General features: G+C 35.1%; 1 protein-coding gene across 9 annotated transcripts in view; it reads right to left on the reverse strand.

Annotated features, from left to right (window-relative positions):
- Window positions 1-17,374, reverse strand: part of RGS7 (regulator of G protein signaling 7) — a 266,491-nt gene that overhangs the window by 117,687 nt on the left and 131,430 nt on the right. For all 9 annotated transcript variants that reach the window (XM_051783806.1, XM_051783811.1, XM_051783809.1 and 6 more), the window contains one exon: window positions 16,987-17,083. In XM_051783806.1, the coding sequence (XP_051639766.1) occupies window positions 16,987-17,083 (97 nt within the window). The remainder of the gene's footprint in view (window positions 1-16,986; window positions 17,084-17,374) is intronic.

Here is a 17,374-nt window from a genome sequence, read left to right on the forward strand (position 1 = left end):
GTTGAAAACAACGCAAAAAGAGAAATAAGTGGGTACGTACAAACAAGTAGGACAAGGTTATTGAGGGACATCCTATTTGAAGGACCTGTTGTCTTGGTTTTGACTGATGCGGTCACCTCCATCTAGCCTGGTAACCTATATATGGCACAAGGGAAATGATTTCACAGAAATATGATCACTGATCGAAAAATCTTTTCAGTGAGGGAAACAACGATGCTCAGTTTGTCACAGATATGCACTATTTAAAGTGAGTGTTATCTTCTAAAGATGTGAAACTTTCAAAGTGACCAGCAAAGAATTAGAGAAAATAATTTAATTTAATTACAATTTGCACCATAGTATGTGAAAGAACTCTAGCAACATTGAGTCACCTAGTACTACTGGGACAAAGTGAATACGCAGTGCACTTCATAACTACGGTAGTGGTCAGAGAGGCCAAATGGATAGCCTGCTGCCACAAAGAGAGAATGGGTAGCCAATGACAAAAATTCCAAGAGACTTATATTCAAGCCTCACTTATAAGCTACAGGCTATGCTAGTATGCCTTAGACAGCACTAGTTTTTTGGGGCGTTTTTGGTGCATTTACAAGAGGAATACAATATTCAAGATATTAAATAAATGTAATTAAATAATGAGAGGCAATTTTTTATTTTACTTCACATGAGAAGATTCAGCCTTAATAATTTACTGATTTTTAGAGTGCTGAACTAGCTATTGCAAGTACTTCTTTAATAATGAAGGGGTCTTTGTCTATTTCTTTATAAAAGCCACACAACATACAGATAAAGGTCAATGTTTAACAGGATGCATGGATAGGCAGGACTTCTAACCATATCAGGCTTGTTCTTGATTTTATTTAATATGAAAACTCTTCATATCATTTGCATTGATGGTGGGGCATAAGATACATGGGGTTTGGTGCAATTTTTAATTAATGTTAGTGTTCTATTTTGTTTTAATCCTTCATATTTTATCCCATGTATTCCTTAACTGAAAGAGATTTTAAGACACTTGCTAGGCTTTCTTTTGTATAGTAACTTGTAACATTTTGCAGGGAAGGAAGAGCTCTCTGGTGGTCAGGGTGGCATGGTTGTGGTCAGATCACAAGCTCTGCAGTTCGCATTCTTGCATGTGAACCACTCCCTCTTCCGTACACTTTTGTTACTAATATTGTTGCTGTTACTGTTTGTTTTCTTGTCTCTTTGCTGTTTCCAGTAAATTGTTCTTATCTTAACCCATGATAACCTTTTGTGCCTCCAATTCTTCTCTCCAGCCACCCACACAGGGGAGGAGGTAAGGAGAAGCGAGCAGCAGCATGGTTTAAGTGGGAGCACTAAATTGGAGAATACCATTCATAAATCACAATACTACACTTCTAGAGTTAACGTGCTGCAAATGAATATATACTCATATTACGTAGCATTCGTTCCAAGTTCCTCTCTCCCATAACTCATTTTCTTCTTGTTAATGTATCCTTTGACATTAACAGGTTCTGTCTTAAATGTAACTTCAGTTATGGACAGCTTGTTGCCGGCTTGTGTAGCTAATTCTTTATTCTTTCCTCTATGAGGGATGCCATTTTCTGAATCACAATAAAACACTCTAAAAGTAATAGTATTGCAAGATAGCATGTTTCCCAGGTGAAAATGCCCTTGAGTTATATATTATCTCACACTAACACCTTTTTCTCTCTCTTATTGCTTAATTATATCACTCTTTAAATAAAAAAAAAAAAAGCACATTTCTGGGTTTGTTTTCTTAAGGAAGCAATTTGACTAGTAATGTTTGACTTATTTTGTATTGAAGAAAAAGAACTGGCTAGTTTGCACCCACTAGTCTTCATTTACTGATGTCGAATACTCTCCTGATATATAAACTTTTGATTCTACTTTATGCAAAAGTTACTGTAATTGCATTGATTCACCAGGTTTTTCTTTTTTGGTGTTACTTAAGCAGTTGAAGGGGGAATATAAACTGAACACTTGAGCAATGAGAAGAGCTTAACTTCCTTTTTCTCTGGTTTTGTTCTGCTATAATCACATATTACCCTAAGTATCTGCCAGATAAAAATATAGCATGTATATAATATTAATCACTCTTTCCTAGCACTTTCATTCCTATCACGTTCTTTACGTTTTTCAAAGTGCTAAATACACTGTCTGCTGTAGTCTACAGAAATTGGTTTGCAAAAACAGGCTTATTTTCCAGTTGCAAATGGTCATTAAAGGACAATTTGTGTCATTTTATGCTAGGCTTCATAGATACCTGCAACTGGAAACTGTAGAGAAGGATCTTGCAGATTAAGAGTAAACAGCTTTGGCAACCCAAGGCAAAACCCCAGATCCTAATGGGTGCACCCACATTTTGTTAGATTACAGACACCACTAACTGGGCCTCTAACCCAGCCACAGGGGGAGACTGTTTTAAACAAGAGCACACAGTAGAGTGCTAGCCGAGAGTCCTCTGGGGATTCCAAGTCCTGATCTTTAGCTGCTGGCAGCTCCACTAAGTACCCACTTGAAGGCCCCCAGCTTCTGGCAGCAGCAGGAGCAGGCACAGGACTCTCATCTCTCAAACACAGCAGCAGGAGTCCTGATGACAGGGGTGGGTGATTTGTTCCTTGGTTTTCTCTGACTTTACTGGGTGCTGTCTCATGTGTTGCCCACTAGTAGTCTCTGACTGTTTACCTATAATAATAAAAACTAGATTGCTTTGTAATAGCTGCTGAGACACCTACTTCGTGTATCAGTGCTGAGGTATATGTTCAGTTCAGTGATTTAGTTATATTCTGAGTAAAGAAAGATCTAGTCAAATCTGTACCGATTTTACTAAAGTATTTCTTTCTGTAAAATGTATTCTTTTGTGTATATGTATCTTTCAAATTAATCTATTCATTTTATTAATAGTGCAGTTACAGGGTTCATTTAACAATAGAAAAATATCATATTGGAAATATTAATACTCAGCAAAAAAAAGCATTTTTGGATTTGAGGTAGAATATTTTTTATTCCTTTTCTTTTATTTTTCTTTCTTACAAAGTCAATACTAATCAAAGAAGAAGAACATGTGTTATTTTTTAAATTATGGCAGCAAGAAGAATGATTTCCTTCCCAAAATAATAGAAAAGTTGGTTCCAAAGGTTTCCAATGCTGATACAAATCTTTATTAGATCTGAGACACAGGACTCTAATCTCCTCTTTATTTGACAGATATGTTGATTTGAGAAGAGTTTCAGCTGACTGAGGACACCTACTGCAAATAATACAACTAATATAGTCCATTTTTCTTTTTGCTATATATTCTGACTGTTTATATGCTTGCTGTAGCTAACAAAAAATGTAAGAATAGTTGCTTGTTATCTGTGCAGTCTCCCTTTTTTTTTTTTTTTTGCTATTTTCCTGTAAATTAAATGTCCTGTTTGGATCACCCATTATAGGAACCAGTAATTAAATTAAGTAATTCCCTTGCTAAATCAAAAATGACACTTCAATTTTTAAAAAAAATAATTATCTGCATCTGTAAGTGGTGTCTTGTACAGATGATTGTAAATTGTCATTCAAATGATATTTGATTTACTTCTCTTATTCTTAGACTTCTACGTCTGTCGCTACATCTACCTGCACATCAGGAGTCCATTTTTGAGTACAGATAATACAGACAGTTTCTATCTTGGCTTGACTAGTAATAAACTGAGCATAGAGACTCAGCACACACTGATGTCTAAGTTTGATGGAGTGGTCTGAATAGCCAGAATAGTCTAAGAGATATGCCAGAAGAACATTCCAAATACACTGAATTAGAGATTTTATCTCATCTTTTATAACAAAGGATCCAAGAATATTTGACACAAACCCCTTAAAGTGGAGTCTACTTCTCAGAAGAACAATTTGATTTGATCTAAAATAGATGCAATATGTAAAGGTCTAAATTGCCATTTCACTCTCTAACCTCAATATTTATTTTGTTTTCTGTTCTGTTCTAAAACACATTTAATTGGAAGGAAATTTAAATTTTCAAATTTTTCAGCTATCAAGCAGTAAGTTTTCAGTTGAAATCAGAGTCACAGAGTATTCAATAGAATATTATATTTTAAAACACAAGTTCAGGTGTAAATGGATAACAGCATGTATGTCTTGGATTCTCTTCCAAAGTAACTTAAGGAGATAGGTAATTCTTAGAAAACAATAAGATTACCACAATAAAGACAATGTCTACACACACCCCCCTCATCCTGGATAGCCATAATTCAAGTAGCCTTATTTAGGACATAAAAGCCCTTCAAAACTCACATCACTCAAAACTTAAGATACACTTTCCCTATAAAATTCTGCTTCTTCCACAAGTCATGACTCATTCCACATTTAATAATTTACGTACACTGATGAAGGCTTTTCCTATTTTCTGACGTCTAAATGAATAATGGCCATTCCCAAATAATCCAAACAGAAACTGTTACCAAAAATATGCAATGCCTTTGATCAAAAAGCATATATCTTCAAGCACTTTGGAACCTTTAAACTAGCAGAGCCTGGTAATGCTGTTCCCTCTATCATTAAAAAGCTTTAATGGTACCTTCCTTCTTCCCAACTCACTTTCTGTTCAGAAGTTTGTTGCAATCCTTCACTGGAACTGAGAGCTCACAAGTCCTTTTCCCCATTCTAAAATGCAGGTGGTCCTCCATTTCTCTGTTGGGGCTTTCCAAATAGTATGCTAACTTAAATTTTTCTCTCAATTTATTTTATTTCTCAATTTCTCTTGGTTCTACTAAAACCCATTTTGAAACAGTATTTGATGTTCAATTTATTCTCAGTTTTAGTATTTCACTGAGAATGGTTTACCCCAGCCTACTACAGTAGCTTGTTTCATAGCTTATCAGCTGCCCTATAAGGTCTTCCTCGGCCTAATATGCAATTCCATTTTAATATAACTGTTTCCATAGAAAATTCTTCAAATGCTTTTTTTTAATTTTACATCCTATCATTAATTATTAGAAATAACAGGCTTAAGCATAATCAAAAGTGTAATTATATCAGACTAAATCCAAAACCAACTAGGTGACTGGTAGGATTGAACATGGCATATCATGCCTTAGAATAATAGGAGGAGAGTTTTACTAATTGAGACTAAATTACAGAATTCCTTTAATTCATTGCAGAGGTAATTTATAAGCAGTGTCCTAGATCTCAGCTACTTTACATAAAATTAAACAATATATTAGACCATCTAATTCATGCATACATTACAGAGCTCAGGACAACCACTGCTGAATTGTACCTACTCTGTACTTCAACAGCATACCACTGCTTGCTGGAGCTGTGTTCCCTGTCCCTTGTATGGTTGCCCAAAGGAGTAATGAGCTATGACCAAAACACGGAGAAAGATGCACTTCCCACTTGTTGGATGGTTTTTTGTTTGATTGGTTTTTTGCTTGATTGGTTTTTTGCTTTTTAAGTATTAACAAATGTATTTTTAAGACCTAGAGAAAAAAGTGAGACAAGCTGCATTCTTCTATTTACTTGCAGCAACCATCCTAGAAGAGTGAATTTCTACTATGACCAGTTTTGCATTCATTTTCTGGGAAATAGACTCAATTACTGGCCTTTAAATGGTCCCCAGTTTGGGGACATCCTGCCTGCCAGAAGCTTCCATGTAAGCATGACACAAAATCAAGATTTGCCTCAAATCCTGCTTGATTAACATGATGTTCTTTAACAGAACCATATTTTCTACTTATTTCGAGTCCAGAGCAACCAACTCATTGCCCAAGCAGAACAGATGGAGTCCATCTGCAAGTGCTGACCATTACAACTATGTCTTCATGGCTTGTCATTTTAGAACCCACAATAAATTTTTTAGGTGATACATCAACAAACTGAAAAGATGTAGATAACATGCAGGGTCTAAATACTTCTGTAAAACTGTATTTGACCCCAGCCACAAAAGCCAAAAAGATGAGTCACTCTACCTCCACCTTTCATTAACACAGATTCTGATTTTTTCTACTGAATAGATGCTTTTGTAAGTAGGAAAGGACTTGTTAAAATTGTTTAAAAACACCCACTTCTAGAACTCAGATAGTAGGAACACAAAAATACTACTACTCAGAAAACAGATGAATAGAGAACAAAGAAGTTTTTTTTCTCTGAAGAGTATGGAAGAAAGAAGAATTCAACTTGAAATTATTACTTATTAAAGCAACTAGAACAATGAGGAGAGGGTAAAAATGTGGAAAGAAAAACAGAAAGGGGAATTTATGTAAACAAATCATTAACGGGCAAGTTTGGCCCACTGCCTTTTCTCTATTCACAACACATTTCCTGTTCTAGAAAGAGTTTGGTCAACAACTGTGCATTTTACTGTATACTTCCTCTAAGATCTGTAGGCTTTTCTTCCCATAATAAGTAAGTCCAAAATTTACAAGAATATAATCTTTACAAAAAGCCAACAGGTCTATAGATCTATAAAGTATTTCCACATTTTAGCTATCTCACAGTTTATTATAAAAGCTTGAAGGGCAAAACTTCTGGTATCAGCCAAGTACATGGGGTACTGGTATCTATGAGGTCCTCACATGCACATATTAATTTGGTATTTGGCTCTGAAAAAAAAATGCAAAACAATTCCCCACCTAATCATTGACAACCTTCTCAGTATTTTCCACAAGCCTGTTACGTATACAGAACCCAAGTTAGAAAGCTGTGCAGCAGTTTTAAATGGCTAACTCCTACACAGTTTGTGACAACTGAATGCACAAAAGGAATATTTGCATGCCTTTGTGGCTACATTGGGTATATTAAACACCTGAAATGCTTAAACCTTTTTGATATTTGTATGTCAAAACTACACATATTGCTGTTGTACAAAAAGTTTATACAATTTCCTGTAGGTCTGTAAAAAAAATATACTATTTTCATAATGGGTTTTTTTACTTTCAAAAAATTTTGCCAAAATCCTTCAAAAAGCTAATATTTCAGGAAAGCCCACGGAGGTTGAATTGTCTGCTGCTAATACCCCACATCCGGTGTTTTTCTTATGATAGTATGGAACCAAATTCCTAGCAAGAACTCAAATCCTTCACAGACATTCCATTATTCTAACAGTGAAACACTCATCAAGTACCCATCAGCTCCACTCCTCTTCTGCTACACTCAAGCACTACCAGGCCTTATAATAAAATATATTATCATACAAAATGTGCATACGGCAAAATAAGATTAATATTAATTTTCTTTTCTTCTTTTTTTAAAATGTTCTCAATGTTTTCCAATTAGTTTGGTTCCATTAACCAAGTGATTGCAATGTCTGTGTCCTCCTTCCTACCAATAAGTAAAGACTCTTTAAGTAATTTCTTTGTGCCATCTACCTGGATTCCTGAAGAATCCTGGGTTTCTGCTCTGTTCCTCAGACAGCAAACTCACCAGCCTGCACCTCCTGACTTCCCGGTACCCACTACAACAGCTCTGCCCATTTCCCACTGTGGTCCAGAAAGCAGCACAGGTGAGCAGCACGTACTCCACTGATCTTCCCTAACAGGAGAAACAAGTAAATCAAGAGCATCCCCACTGAGGTCTTCCCTCCCTAAGGCAAAAAGAGACAGATGCTGTGTGGGAAGCAAAATGGCAAGGTGCACAGCAGGAATGTTGGGCTTTGTGCCTTCAAAGCTGCTAACATCCTCTGGCCTCAGGGACTACTTAGTCTGCGGGGTTGGGATAATAGAAAACACGGTAACTCCTGCCAGTTTACATGCTTTTTTGTAACATCAAGGCTCGCTCTCAAACTGTGTAGGCTAGAAAGTAGATTATTGACCTTTATTTTGAAACCTATAATAGGCTGTGTCAAATGTGTGCAGCATTGTAATAACACTCATTGCACATTTGAACACTCTTATTTCCTGTTAACAAATTGTTCTTGATTCCATTTAAAATTATTTTGATAATTTGTGGAAAATAAATTACTATCAATGGTCCACTTATCTGGGTAGTGATAGACTGTCAATCACAGTAAGCTGCATGAAATTATCTTTGCTTCCTATGTGGGTGACTTTCTAATTTGATGTATCTTACTGCCAACACAGCTGGCAGAAAATATTAGTGGAACTTCTTCAGGACATTTTCAATGTCAAAAAGTAGGATTTATGGAAAACCTGTTTGTTGCAGCTGAAGTTTTTTAGAAGTCTCAAGTGTCCCATTTATAATGTTTTCCAAAAAGAAACTCTCCATTTTTCATTATGCTCTGGAAAATATATATATATATATAATTAAAATACGAGAGTTTTGCTTCATAGAAAGCTGAGAATTTCTCTTCTTGGCCTAAGTCAGGAGGAAAATAATTTTAGTGCTGAGGAATGTCTTGCCAACTCTGCCAGCTCTAAAGAAAGATTCCTTAATAATTTTTTTGTTTTTTTTTTTTTTTTCATAGAGCTGGCTCCCAACATGCAGTAACAACTGAGAAATGAAAATTCAGATCTTACTATTCTGCTTCAAAACATTCTTAACAAATAGAAATTTCATGCATGCAGATACACTACACAGATAAAATGGACTGCTCAGTCTGTGTCACAATCAGTCACTTCAATAAACACAGCCAAGCTGAAATAAACATGCAGATAGGCCTATACCAGGTAAATGCTCAAGAAAAAAAGTTCCAGACAATCCAGATGCACACTAGCTCCTAGTAAGGCAAAGTTAGACTAGTGTAACTAAGTGGCAATGAGATGGGGGTCATCAAATGACATCCCACTAAAAAGGAAAATCCTGATCTTAGGGAGACATTTGTTATCATAAAGTATGCATATACTGTTTGATAATAGCACCACGCAAAACCAGTCCATGGATAACTTCAGTAACAACAGAAGTACAAACAATTAACAATTATTAGAATTTATGCCATGATGTCCTTTCACAAAGACAAGTCTACAGTCTTCTGATGCAAGTGCAATGGCAAAGTCTTTCTCCTTGTAGCTGGAACAAACAGAATTAGGAGGTAAATCACAAGTAATCTTATAAACCCTGCTAACTTGATTTCTTGCTTAAGGGACATACTCTCCAGGGAATGATTTTACTTAGTTTGATTATTTTAACTGCTGGCCAACTATACCTATTTGTCTGTAAAAATGGAAGATTGAAACCTGCAAATACAGAACCACTTTCTCTTTGCGTGCAGTTCATTTAAGTATTCCAAAAAACTTTATATTGGTAGATTTAAAGACAATAAGACAGAATATTATTTACTAAAAAGATAAAACTGAACGAGAAATAAATTATCTTGCTTGAAAAGTCACAAAATGAGTCAAGGTTAGACATCATTTAAGAGGAAAAGGGGACTATTATTCAAGACACACTTGTACCATCTTAAAAAGAAAAGGTAATGTGTACATTTGGAGTGTATTACACCTAACAGGATACCTCTAAATAATGTATCACTTGTGTCTGTACCAGCAATACATATCACATGGCTACATTGCTTGCCATACACGTACAATAAATAATCACCACTCAACTAAAAAATGTCACCAGACAACAACAAACAATGGTACATAAATAAAAAAATTAGCTATTTTTCAACAGGTGTACTCCAAAATGTAATTGTAATATTATCTATCATCTCTGCTTATAAAACAACTACAGTACCTGCTTAACTACATCCCTGTATGCAGATTTTCTCTAATTATTCTATTCCATTCTAACTGACAATATATTCAGGGCACAAACCTGCTAACATACATTCCTGGCTTTAGAATTACATTATGCTCATACAAACTGACACTTAAAAATCCCAGGTGCTACTACAAACTTTTGATTTTTTGGCAAGACAGCAGATACTTTTTGTGCTCAAGTATTCTGTCTTAAGAGGGAACAGACTGGGTTTCTCTTCCTTCTGTCCCAGTGGATGTTCATTTCTGAAATAGTTTCCAGAGACTATTTAACAAACATAGCATAAAACAGATTTCACATTGTGGTAGAAGCGCTACAAACATTCAAAAAGGACTTCATGATGGGACTTCATTTATGTTCAGCTATATACACATCCTCTCCCCATTCTTAACATGAGCACCAAGTTTCCCTCCTGTCTCAGAAATTAGTGACAGCAGAGTACCAACCCTGTCCTCTCAGAAAACACTTCTCTTCTGACTACCTCAAATTACTCTCTGAAAACAATCCAATGTGATTTAAACAAACAGCTTTGTGAACACAGAAATACCTCATAAAGTGGTGGAGTCAAGTAGTTTACTTTGCTATGCTTCCTAATTAATACAATTACTTAAAATACAGGTCCCCAGAAAATTCTCACTGGTACTTATTCCACTAGTTCTTATCATTGCTACATCAACAGTATTTTTTTTCTAAGAGATTTCCAAGAGATAGACAGGAAGGAAAACCATTTTCATAGAACTACTGAATATATTTATGTACATTTGCTCTTCTTTAGACATAATCTAGTCTTCTCTTCCTGCAAGGTTTTATGCACATAGCAGATTTCAGCTAACCTATCACTACTACAGATGCCTCTTATATCAGCTTAAGAAGGTTTCTGTTAAGCTGATATATTATGCACTGCCTCCATGGGCAAATACATATGGCACAAATATTCATGCTACTTATTTTTGTATGTGTGTTGGAGGGGGCTATTTTCCCTGTTTTCTGTAAGTACTACTCATTGCTGATAGCAAACCAGCAAAACACAATTATTAACTGGTGTTAACGACAGAAAAAAAAAAAAGGTAAAAAAGGGTAAAGTGCTTAAAGTGAAGCTGTGATAGATTGCAGCATTCCTGATAATTTCAGGCTGATGTGAGGCTGGTTCAGGGCTCCCTTTTCACCTCACATTTTCCATGAATGTTACATATCCAGTGTCCAGAGACTGGGTGTCAAGGGTGGCAACCTAGGTGCATTTTTGGCCCTAATGAATGCAATAGGTTTTTCCATACTCCTTTGAAAAGTTCTCACACTTCAAAGGTGCAGTCCTCTTCCACTTAAAACGCTGTCAATATCTTACATGTGCAGAGATTAGGAAGAAGATCTAGAAAAGGAAGGGAAGTGTTTTCATTATAAAACAATATAGAAGGAAAAGTTAGGAAAAAAATGTTAGTGATCATCAACAAGGCCCAGAGCTAATTCTCTGGAAACATGTGTTTGGGAGGAAGCATGTGATAGGGAAACAGGGGGTCATCTAATTCAAGATACGCACCTCATGTGGAAAAACCACAAAGAAGGTTAATGTCATCAGCAATCTCCCATCTCACAACAAGGCAGTAACTATTAAAATTTTTTCCCATCAGTGCATGACTTCTATACCTAATTATTTTGCAAATATCTGTGAAAGTAAGTTTTTCATATCTATTGATTTTAAGGGAATGGACATTTATGATGAATGTTTTGCACACAGATTATTTTCAAAGACTTTTCAATGGGTTTTCAGTATATTTCAGTTTCCTAGGCCCATTTTGCAAAATTGCCTCATTGCAATCACCAGTAAATTGAAAGATAAACATAAGAATACAATTTTTTTTGTTGCTGTTTGGTTAGGAAGAAGCAATAACTTTTAAATTAGTATTTTTTGTTCTGTTTAAAATAATTAACAAATATATCTTCACATTTTGAAAAGTTTTTCATTCTGACAGTAATTTATTAAAGGTCTGATATTAGCACATGCCTTAAAATGAAAATGGAGAGCATAATCATCTTGGAACAGGCTGCCTCGATAAGTTTTGGATGTGCTATCCCTGGAAGTGTTCAAGGCCAGGTTGGATGGGGCTTGGAGCAACCTAGTCTAGAGGAAGCTGTCCCTGCCCATGGCAGGGAGGTTGTAACTACCTACTGGAAACAGTTCTTCATTTCTTTCTGAACAGCATTTAGCTCTTATTTGATCCCAGCCCACCACAGCTTGCTCATTCTGAGCTTCCAAACTGCAATGCTGTCACAAAGCTCATTTTCCATAAAATACTGAAGTTCTGACAAGTTTTAAGCAGCTTAGCAGCACCCTTCTCTGGTCAAGTCAGGAAGCCAAGACAGGAAAACAAACAGAAACAAGAGGTGAAGGTATGTAGACAGCACTCAAATATCCACTTTGACTTTCTGTAAAGAACATAAAGCATCACTCATTAATCAGTTAATTATCTCACTACTTGGAAATGACTGTATGTCCATTCAGTCAATATCTTCTACTGATGACTCGAAAAATCATGAACATGATATCAACAAATAAGAGAACCAGTCTTCTTGAAAATATCCACTCCCACAAGACCACGAGCATTTGAATGCAGATCATTCACTCTGACAAAGTGATGAATGGAAATGACACACAAGAGAGACTCGTATAACTTCAAACCAACTACTCATCTGGGAATAGAGGATTATTAACTTTTTGTTTTCAAAATTCTGATTTGAAAAGTGAAACTGTGAAGATAGTAAGTCCCTGCTCACATCTGCCCATCTGAAGGGGCACAGGAGAATGAATTATCCAGCTTGTGTCTTTCATGAACTGACAGCAAGATTTTCATCAAAGTGTTTTACTAAGACTGGAACCTCATAAAGGCTTGCAGTTTTAACACTGAAGGCTCTGTTTACAAATAATAAGAGGCTGATTTGGCATAAAGAAATCAGTAATAATTCTACTATTAAATTATACTTTAGGACAATGCAAGAAAAGAGAGATGAAGGAATAGATAGAACAAGAAAGTAGGAAACTGTCATTGACCCAACAAGGGAGACACTGAAGGAAAAAACAAGGCCCATAAAATTTGAGACTTGGGAGATGGGAATCCTAGTTTCTCCCACATGGTTAATTTATTCTGGAAAAATGGAAATTTAGAACTCCTTTTATTTACCTCTAATGCAATGTTACTTTGCTCAAAAGGTATGATTGAAGTGTTACATTTTTTGTGTAGCTGTACACTTTTCTCTCAAACTAAGTAGTAGAGCTTTCTCTTTCATATCTCATTTCAGATAGGTGATCTCCAGTACTGAAGTGGATAAACTTATCAACTGATTTCACATGCAGCACTGAGAAGTCATCAGATGCTATCAACTCATTACTCATATGGGGAAGATCAAAACTAATGACATATAAAACTCCCTTTCTTGTTATTAGTCCCCTGAGTCATCCAATTCCCACTGTATTGATCTTCATTTTTTGCTGCCTCCTTCTATATAACAAGCAATACTAATGCAGGTAGCCCCTGTGACTCATCCCTTGGGCTCACCCACCTGTGAACTGTGAGTGAGATGAGCTACTATGACACTGCTTTCCTCTGGAGTCTCTCACTATATCTGACCAGGCTACTGAGACTGCTGTTCTGCTTTTTGCAGCATTTTTTTATGTTTAAGCACATAAATTATTTATTTTTTACCAAGCAGACTACAAACAAAAACTGGTAAATAATGACCATATTAATTCATTTGCTAATCAAAGTGGAATATTCCAATATTTTCATGATTTCCCAGGTAAAAGAGAAATAAGCATTTTCTGAGATTGGAAAAAACATTTAATAAAAATTAGATATGATGACAATAATCTTTCTAAAAAATGGGAAAACATAATGTCTTTATGAAAAAGACACAATATCAGCTTCATATACAGGAATGAGAAAAAACTAAAGACTTTAAGGGATTATATTTTCCAGGGAAAGGTAAATTAACGTTTTCATTTTTCTCTCTCTAACTCAGAAGGAGACACGAAAAAAAACCTTTCTACTGATCTCCTTCTCCTATTTTTGTTGGTTCAAGCTGTGACTACTTTCCAAAATTATTGAGCCATGCATCAGAAACAGCCAGTAATAACTAGTAAGAACATGTTTTTCTCGAATGCTCATGTCTCTGTTTGCATTCTTAAATTGAACTTTCTCACAGTTCTCCCTGCTCCTTCAATAAAAGTGCTAGTGTTACGCACTCAAACTTACACACCACTCAACTGACACATTCTCCACAGATTTTATTCAGTATCAAGCATATCCAAGTATTACATACTTTAATAAAGCATCACACTGATATTCCATATTGACCATAAGACACCACTGTATCACTATATCATTTTAATGAAATATTCACGTTATGATTAGCTTATGAAACTTTCAGTACTAATACTGACTAACCCACCGCCCCCCACAAAGACTGCCAAAACAAAAGCTCAGCTATTGCAGTGCTTTGTTGGTAAACTCTGAATGCTTCTTTCTCCTTCAAAGTGAACAGCAAAACTTTGGCATTTGCTTCCTATCTCTCCTTAGTAAAAATAAAAATGATATTTTAGAGCTCATTCTATTCTCTGTGATTCATATTACATACTCCCTACATTCATCATTTCAAGTAAGTCTTTTTTTTATCCATTTTCAGGTCTAATGGTGAACCACGGGCCAGGCAAATTGCCTTCTCTTTATTGTTAATACTCTAATCAGTGCTAATAAGGAATCATCATGTCAATCTTCATGCAATTATTATTGCTGACCAGCAAGATGTCTATATAAAATATCTTCTTCACTCCTCCAAAGCATTTTAAATGAATGGAGACAACAACAGTAACCCTTCTTTGTACTTCTAAATGCATATTCACATAAAAGGAGCAAACTCTCCTGCCTCCATTTTTCCTTGGAGCCTTAAAAGTTTCAAATTTTTATTTGCTCTCTATGAATATATGGAATATAAAGCAAAATGATTCCTCATATTTTCAAAATTTCACAAAGTGAAATAATCTTTAACTTAGAATGATACTTTTCTGAAGCTCAACAATGTGCATAGCATATAGAGGATTATCTGTATTGCAAATGTTTCTCTGTGTGGATATTTTACTTGTGAAAACATTTAAGGAATGACTCAGTAAATTAGATAGTATAATCACATCATTTTGTTTATTATAATCACAACATTCTGCTAAATTCGAATACCATTCCCCAGGCTGATTTTGCTAATGCAGTCATCCTTAAATAGATATGGTCAGTAATTTTGCATTAAAAAAGTGACTGCTTTTTCAACTAGGTTCTCACTTGCTGTTTTAAGAAGAACTACTGTGAAATAAAAGCACACAAAAAATAAATCTATAGCAACATAATCAAAATGCTATTCCATAAGACCCTATTCCTACAGACAATTTATGGACAACCTTAGTTTTTACAAATAGTTCAAAGGACTCTTACAGATCTTTTCTAAGTGTTTGCAGGAACATGATTTCACTGTGGTAGAGCTACCCATTTTGCTTCTCCCCACCAAAAAAATCCCAAACAGTTGCAAAGCTCTGGTTTTTATGGAACATAATCCTGAACAGATGGCTGCCTATAAGACATGCTTTTATGCATAGACATACACACACACATATATATATATATGAGCACATAAATACATATATATATATTTTAACTGGAGAGCATCTGCTTTTGATGCTCATTTTGGTCATTTTCGTATGGATGCTTTTGTGGGTATTAACAGTACAAACTTTTATCATATATATTTGCACTAATATCATCACAATCCTTAGACAACAATATTCCCGTGTTTCCTAGCAATCAACAGTTTTGAGTTCAAGCCAAAAAGTTTTGTTTGCTACATAAACACAAACTCCTCAGACACTAAATGAAATCTGCTACTCACGCAAAAGTTTGAATATTTCAGATTCCATTCAGTGTAGAGAACTGACAGGAAAGCATATCAATTTAACTAAAATGAAATTTGTACTGTTCTGATGGGGCTTCTAGTCACGTCTAGCAAAAATTACAGCCCTGGTATTTGAGGTAGAAAATCTGCAAAGGGAAAAAAATGAACTCTCCTATGATTTTTCTTTCCCTCTGCAATTAATAAAGTTAGTGCATAAATAGAAAAGGTGTTCCATTGGTGACTGCTATGTACTACTGTATATATATTCTAACATAATCTTTAAAAGTATGATGTCTATACCAGTAAAAAAAAAGAAAAGATACTTTGGTCTGTCTATTTTGAAATCCATAGCCCACAATGTAAGGCAGAGATTAAAAATTAATGTGGATTATTTAACATAATGCCATGCTGAACTAACTCATGGGAAATAAAAGTCCATTCTTCAAAGGCTAGTTTTAGTACAAGTAATTTCTAAAATCATGAAGGTATTTTGTTCACTCTTAAGACTCTATCCTTCTTTGTGACAGAATTACTCACTAGCAAAATCATTCCAAAAGTTGAATATTAAAGTAGAGAATTCTTCTTGCTGTGCTGGACAGTACAAACCTCTGTAAATACTTCCTATATAAGTATTACCTTTTGCATTACAAAAATTGCAACTTTTACTAGAATATGGAAAAATTAGGTTAAACGATGTAATCTATTTCAAAGGACATATATGGATACATCTATATATACACACACACACATATACTCATTGGAGTATATATCCACATATATAATGCAAAAATTGATGTAAAATTATGTAAATACCTGAATAAATATGCGCTAATTAATTAATAAATGGACAGATTTTTGGGCCTATGACAATACTGACTTGGATTAGTTATAAAGGTTACAGCTGTCTTGCAAATCACCATAGACATCTCAGTCTTAGTTTGTCAGGGACAGGCAACCAGCTGTAAAAGCAAATCATGACTGTTGTAATAAGTATCACACCCCCTATTCAGTATCAGTTGCAGAAAGCAGTGATGATTTTTCTTTTGTGCTGCTACTATGGCATTTCTTACCTTCATGTACTGGCCGATACACTAAACTCATACTTTCTATGAAAACTGACTAAAAAACAGATTCAGATCTGCAATAAGAAATATTGCCTTTTTGTAGTGAATTAAATATTCCCTTCACTTAATTTACAGGACAAAAATATCTTTGTGTAAGACCACTTCAATCTGAGAGAAACATCAAAAATTTCTATAATTATTCAAAGGATCTGGGATGTCTCCTCCAGACCAGATGACTGTGAATTCCCCACAGCACATTTAGAAGTGTTTTTCCTTTGAGCATTCCCTTATATAAGGTAGAGTTAAAACTTTAAAATAGTAAGAAATTCACTTTGACTCTTACCAGAAAAGACACTGGGGATCTTGGAAAGAAAACTTTTCACTGTGCGAATAGGAATCCCATTTTTCTCATCTTGCATGCGGGCTATGACATCTTCCATCTGAACAGCGAGAGAGGAAAAAGAAAGAAAGAAAGAAAGAATAAAGAAATCCAGAATTATTTCCTAAAATTAATCTCCAAGAAATCCCAGATTAATCTCTCAGAATGACAGGTCCACTCTTGCTTTCTTAACTTATAACTTATATTTCATATTTTTACTGAACAGGCTACCAACTACAAGTAATTTATTCATGCACAAGAGTAAAAAAATTTATGTACTCAAAGTCTCTTGAGAAAGAAATAGTAATGCAGAACAACTTAATTAAAGTTATATTTAATTAAAGTAGGTAAA

This window comes from Manacus candei, unplaced genomic scaffold (genome assembly GCF_025592945.1).
Source record: "Manacus candei isolate 608988 ecotype Guabito, Panama unplaced genomic scaffold, ASM2559294v1 h1tg000017l, whole genome shotgun sequence".
NCBI lineage: Eukaryota > Metazoa > Chordata > Aves > Passeriformes > Pipridae > Manacus > Manacus candei.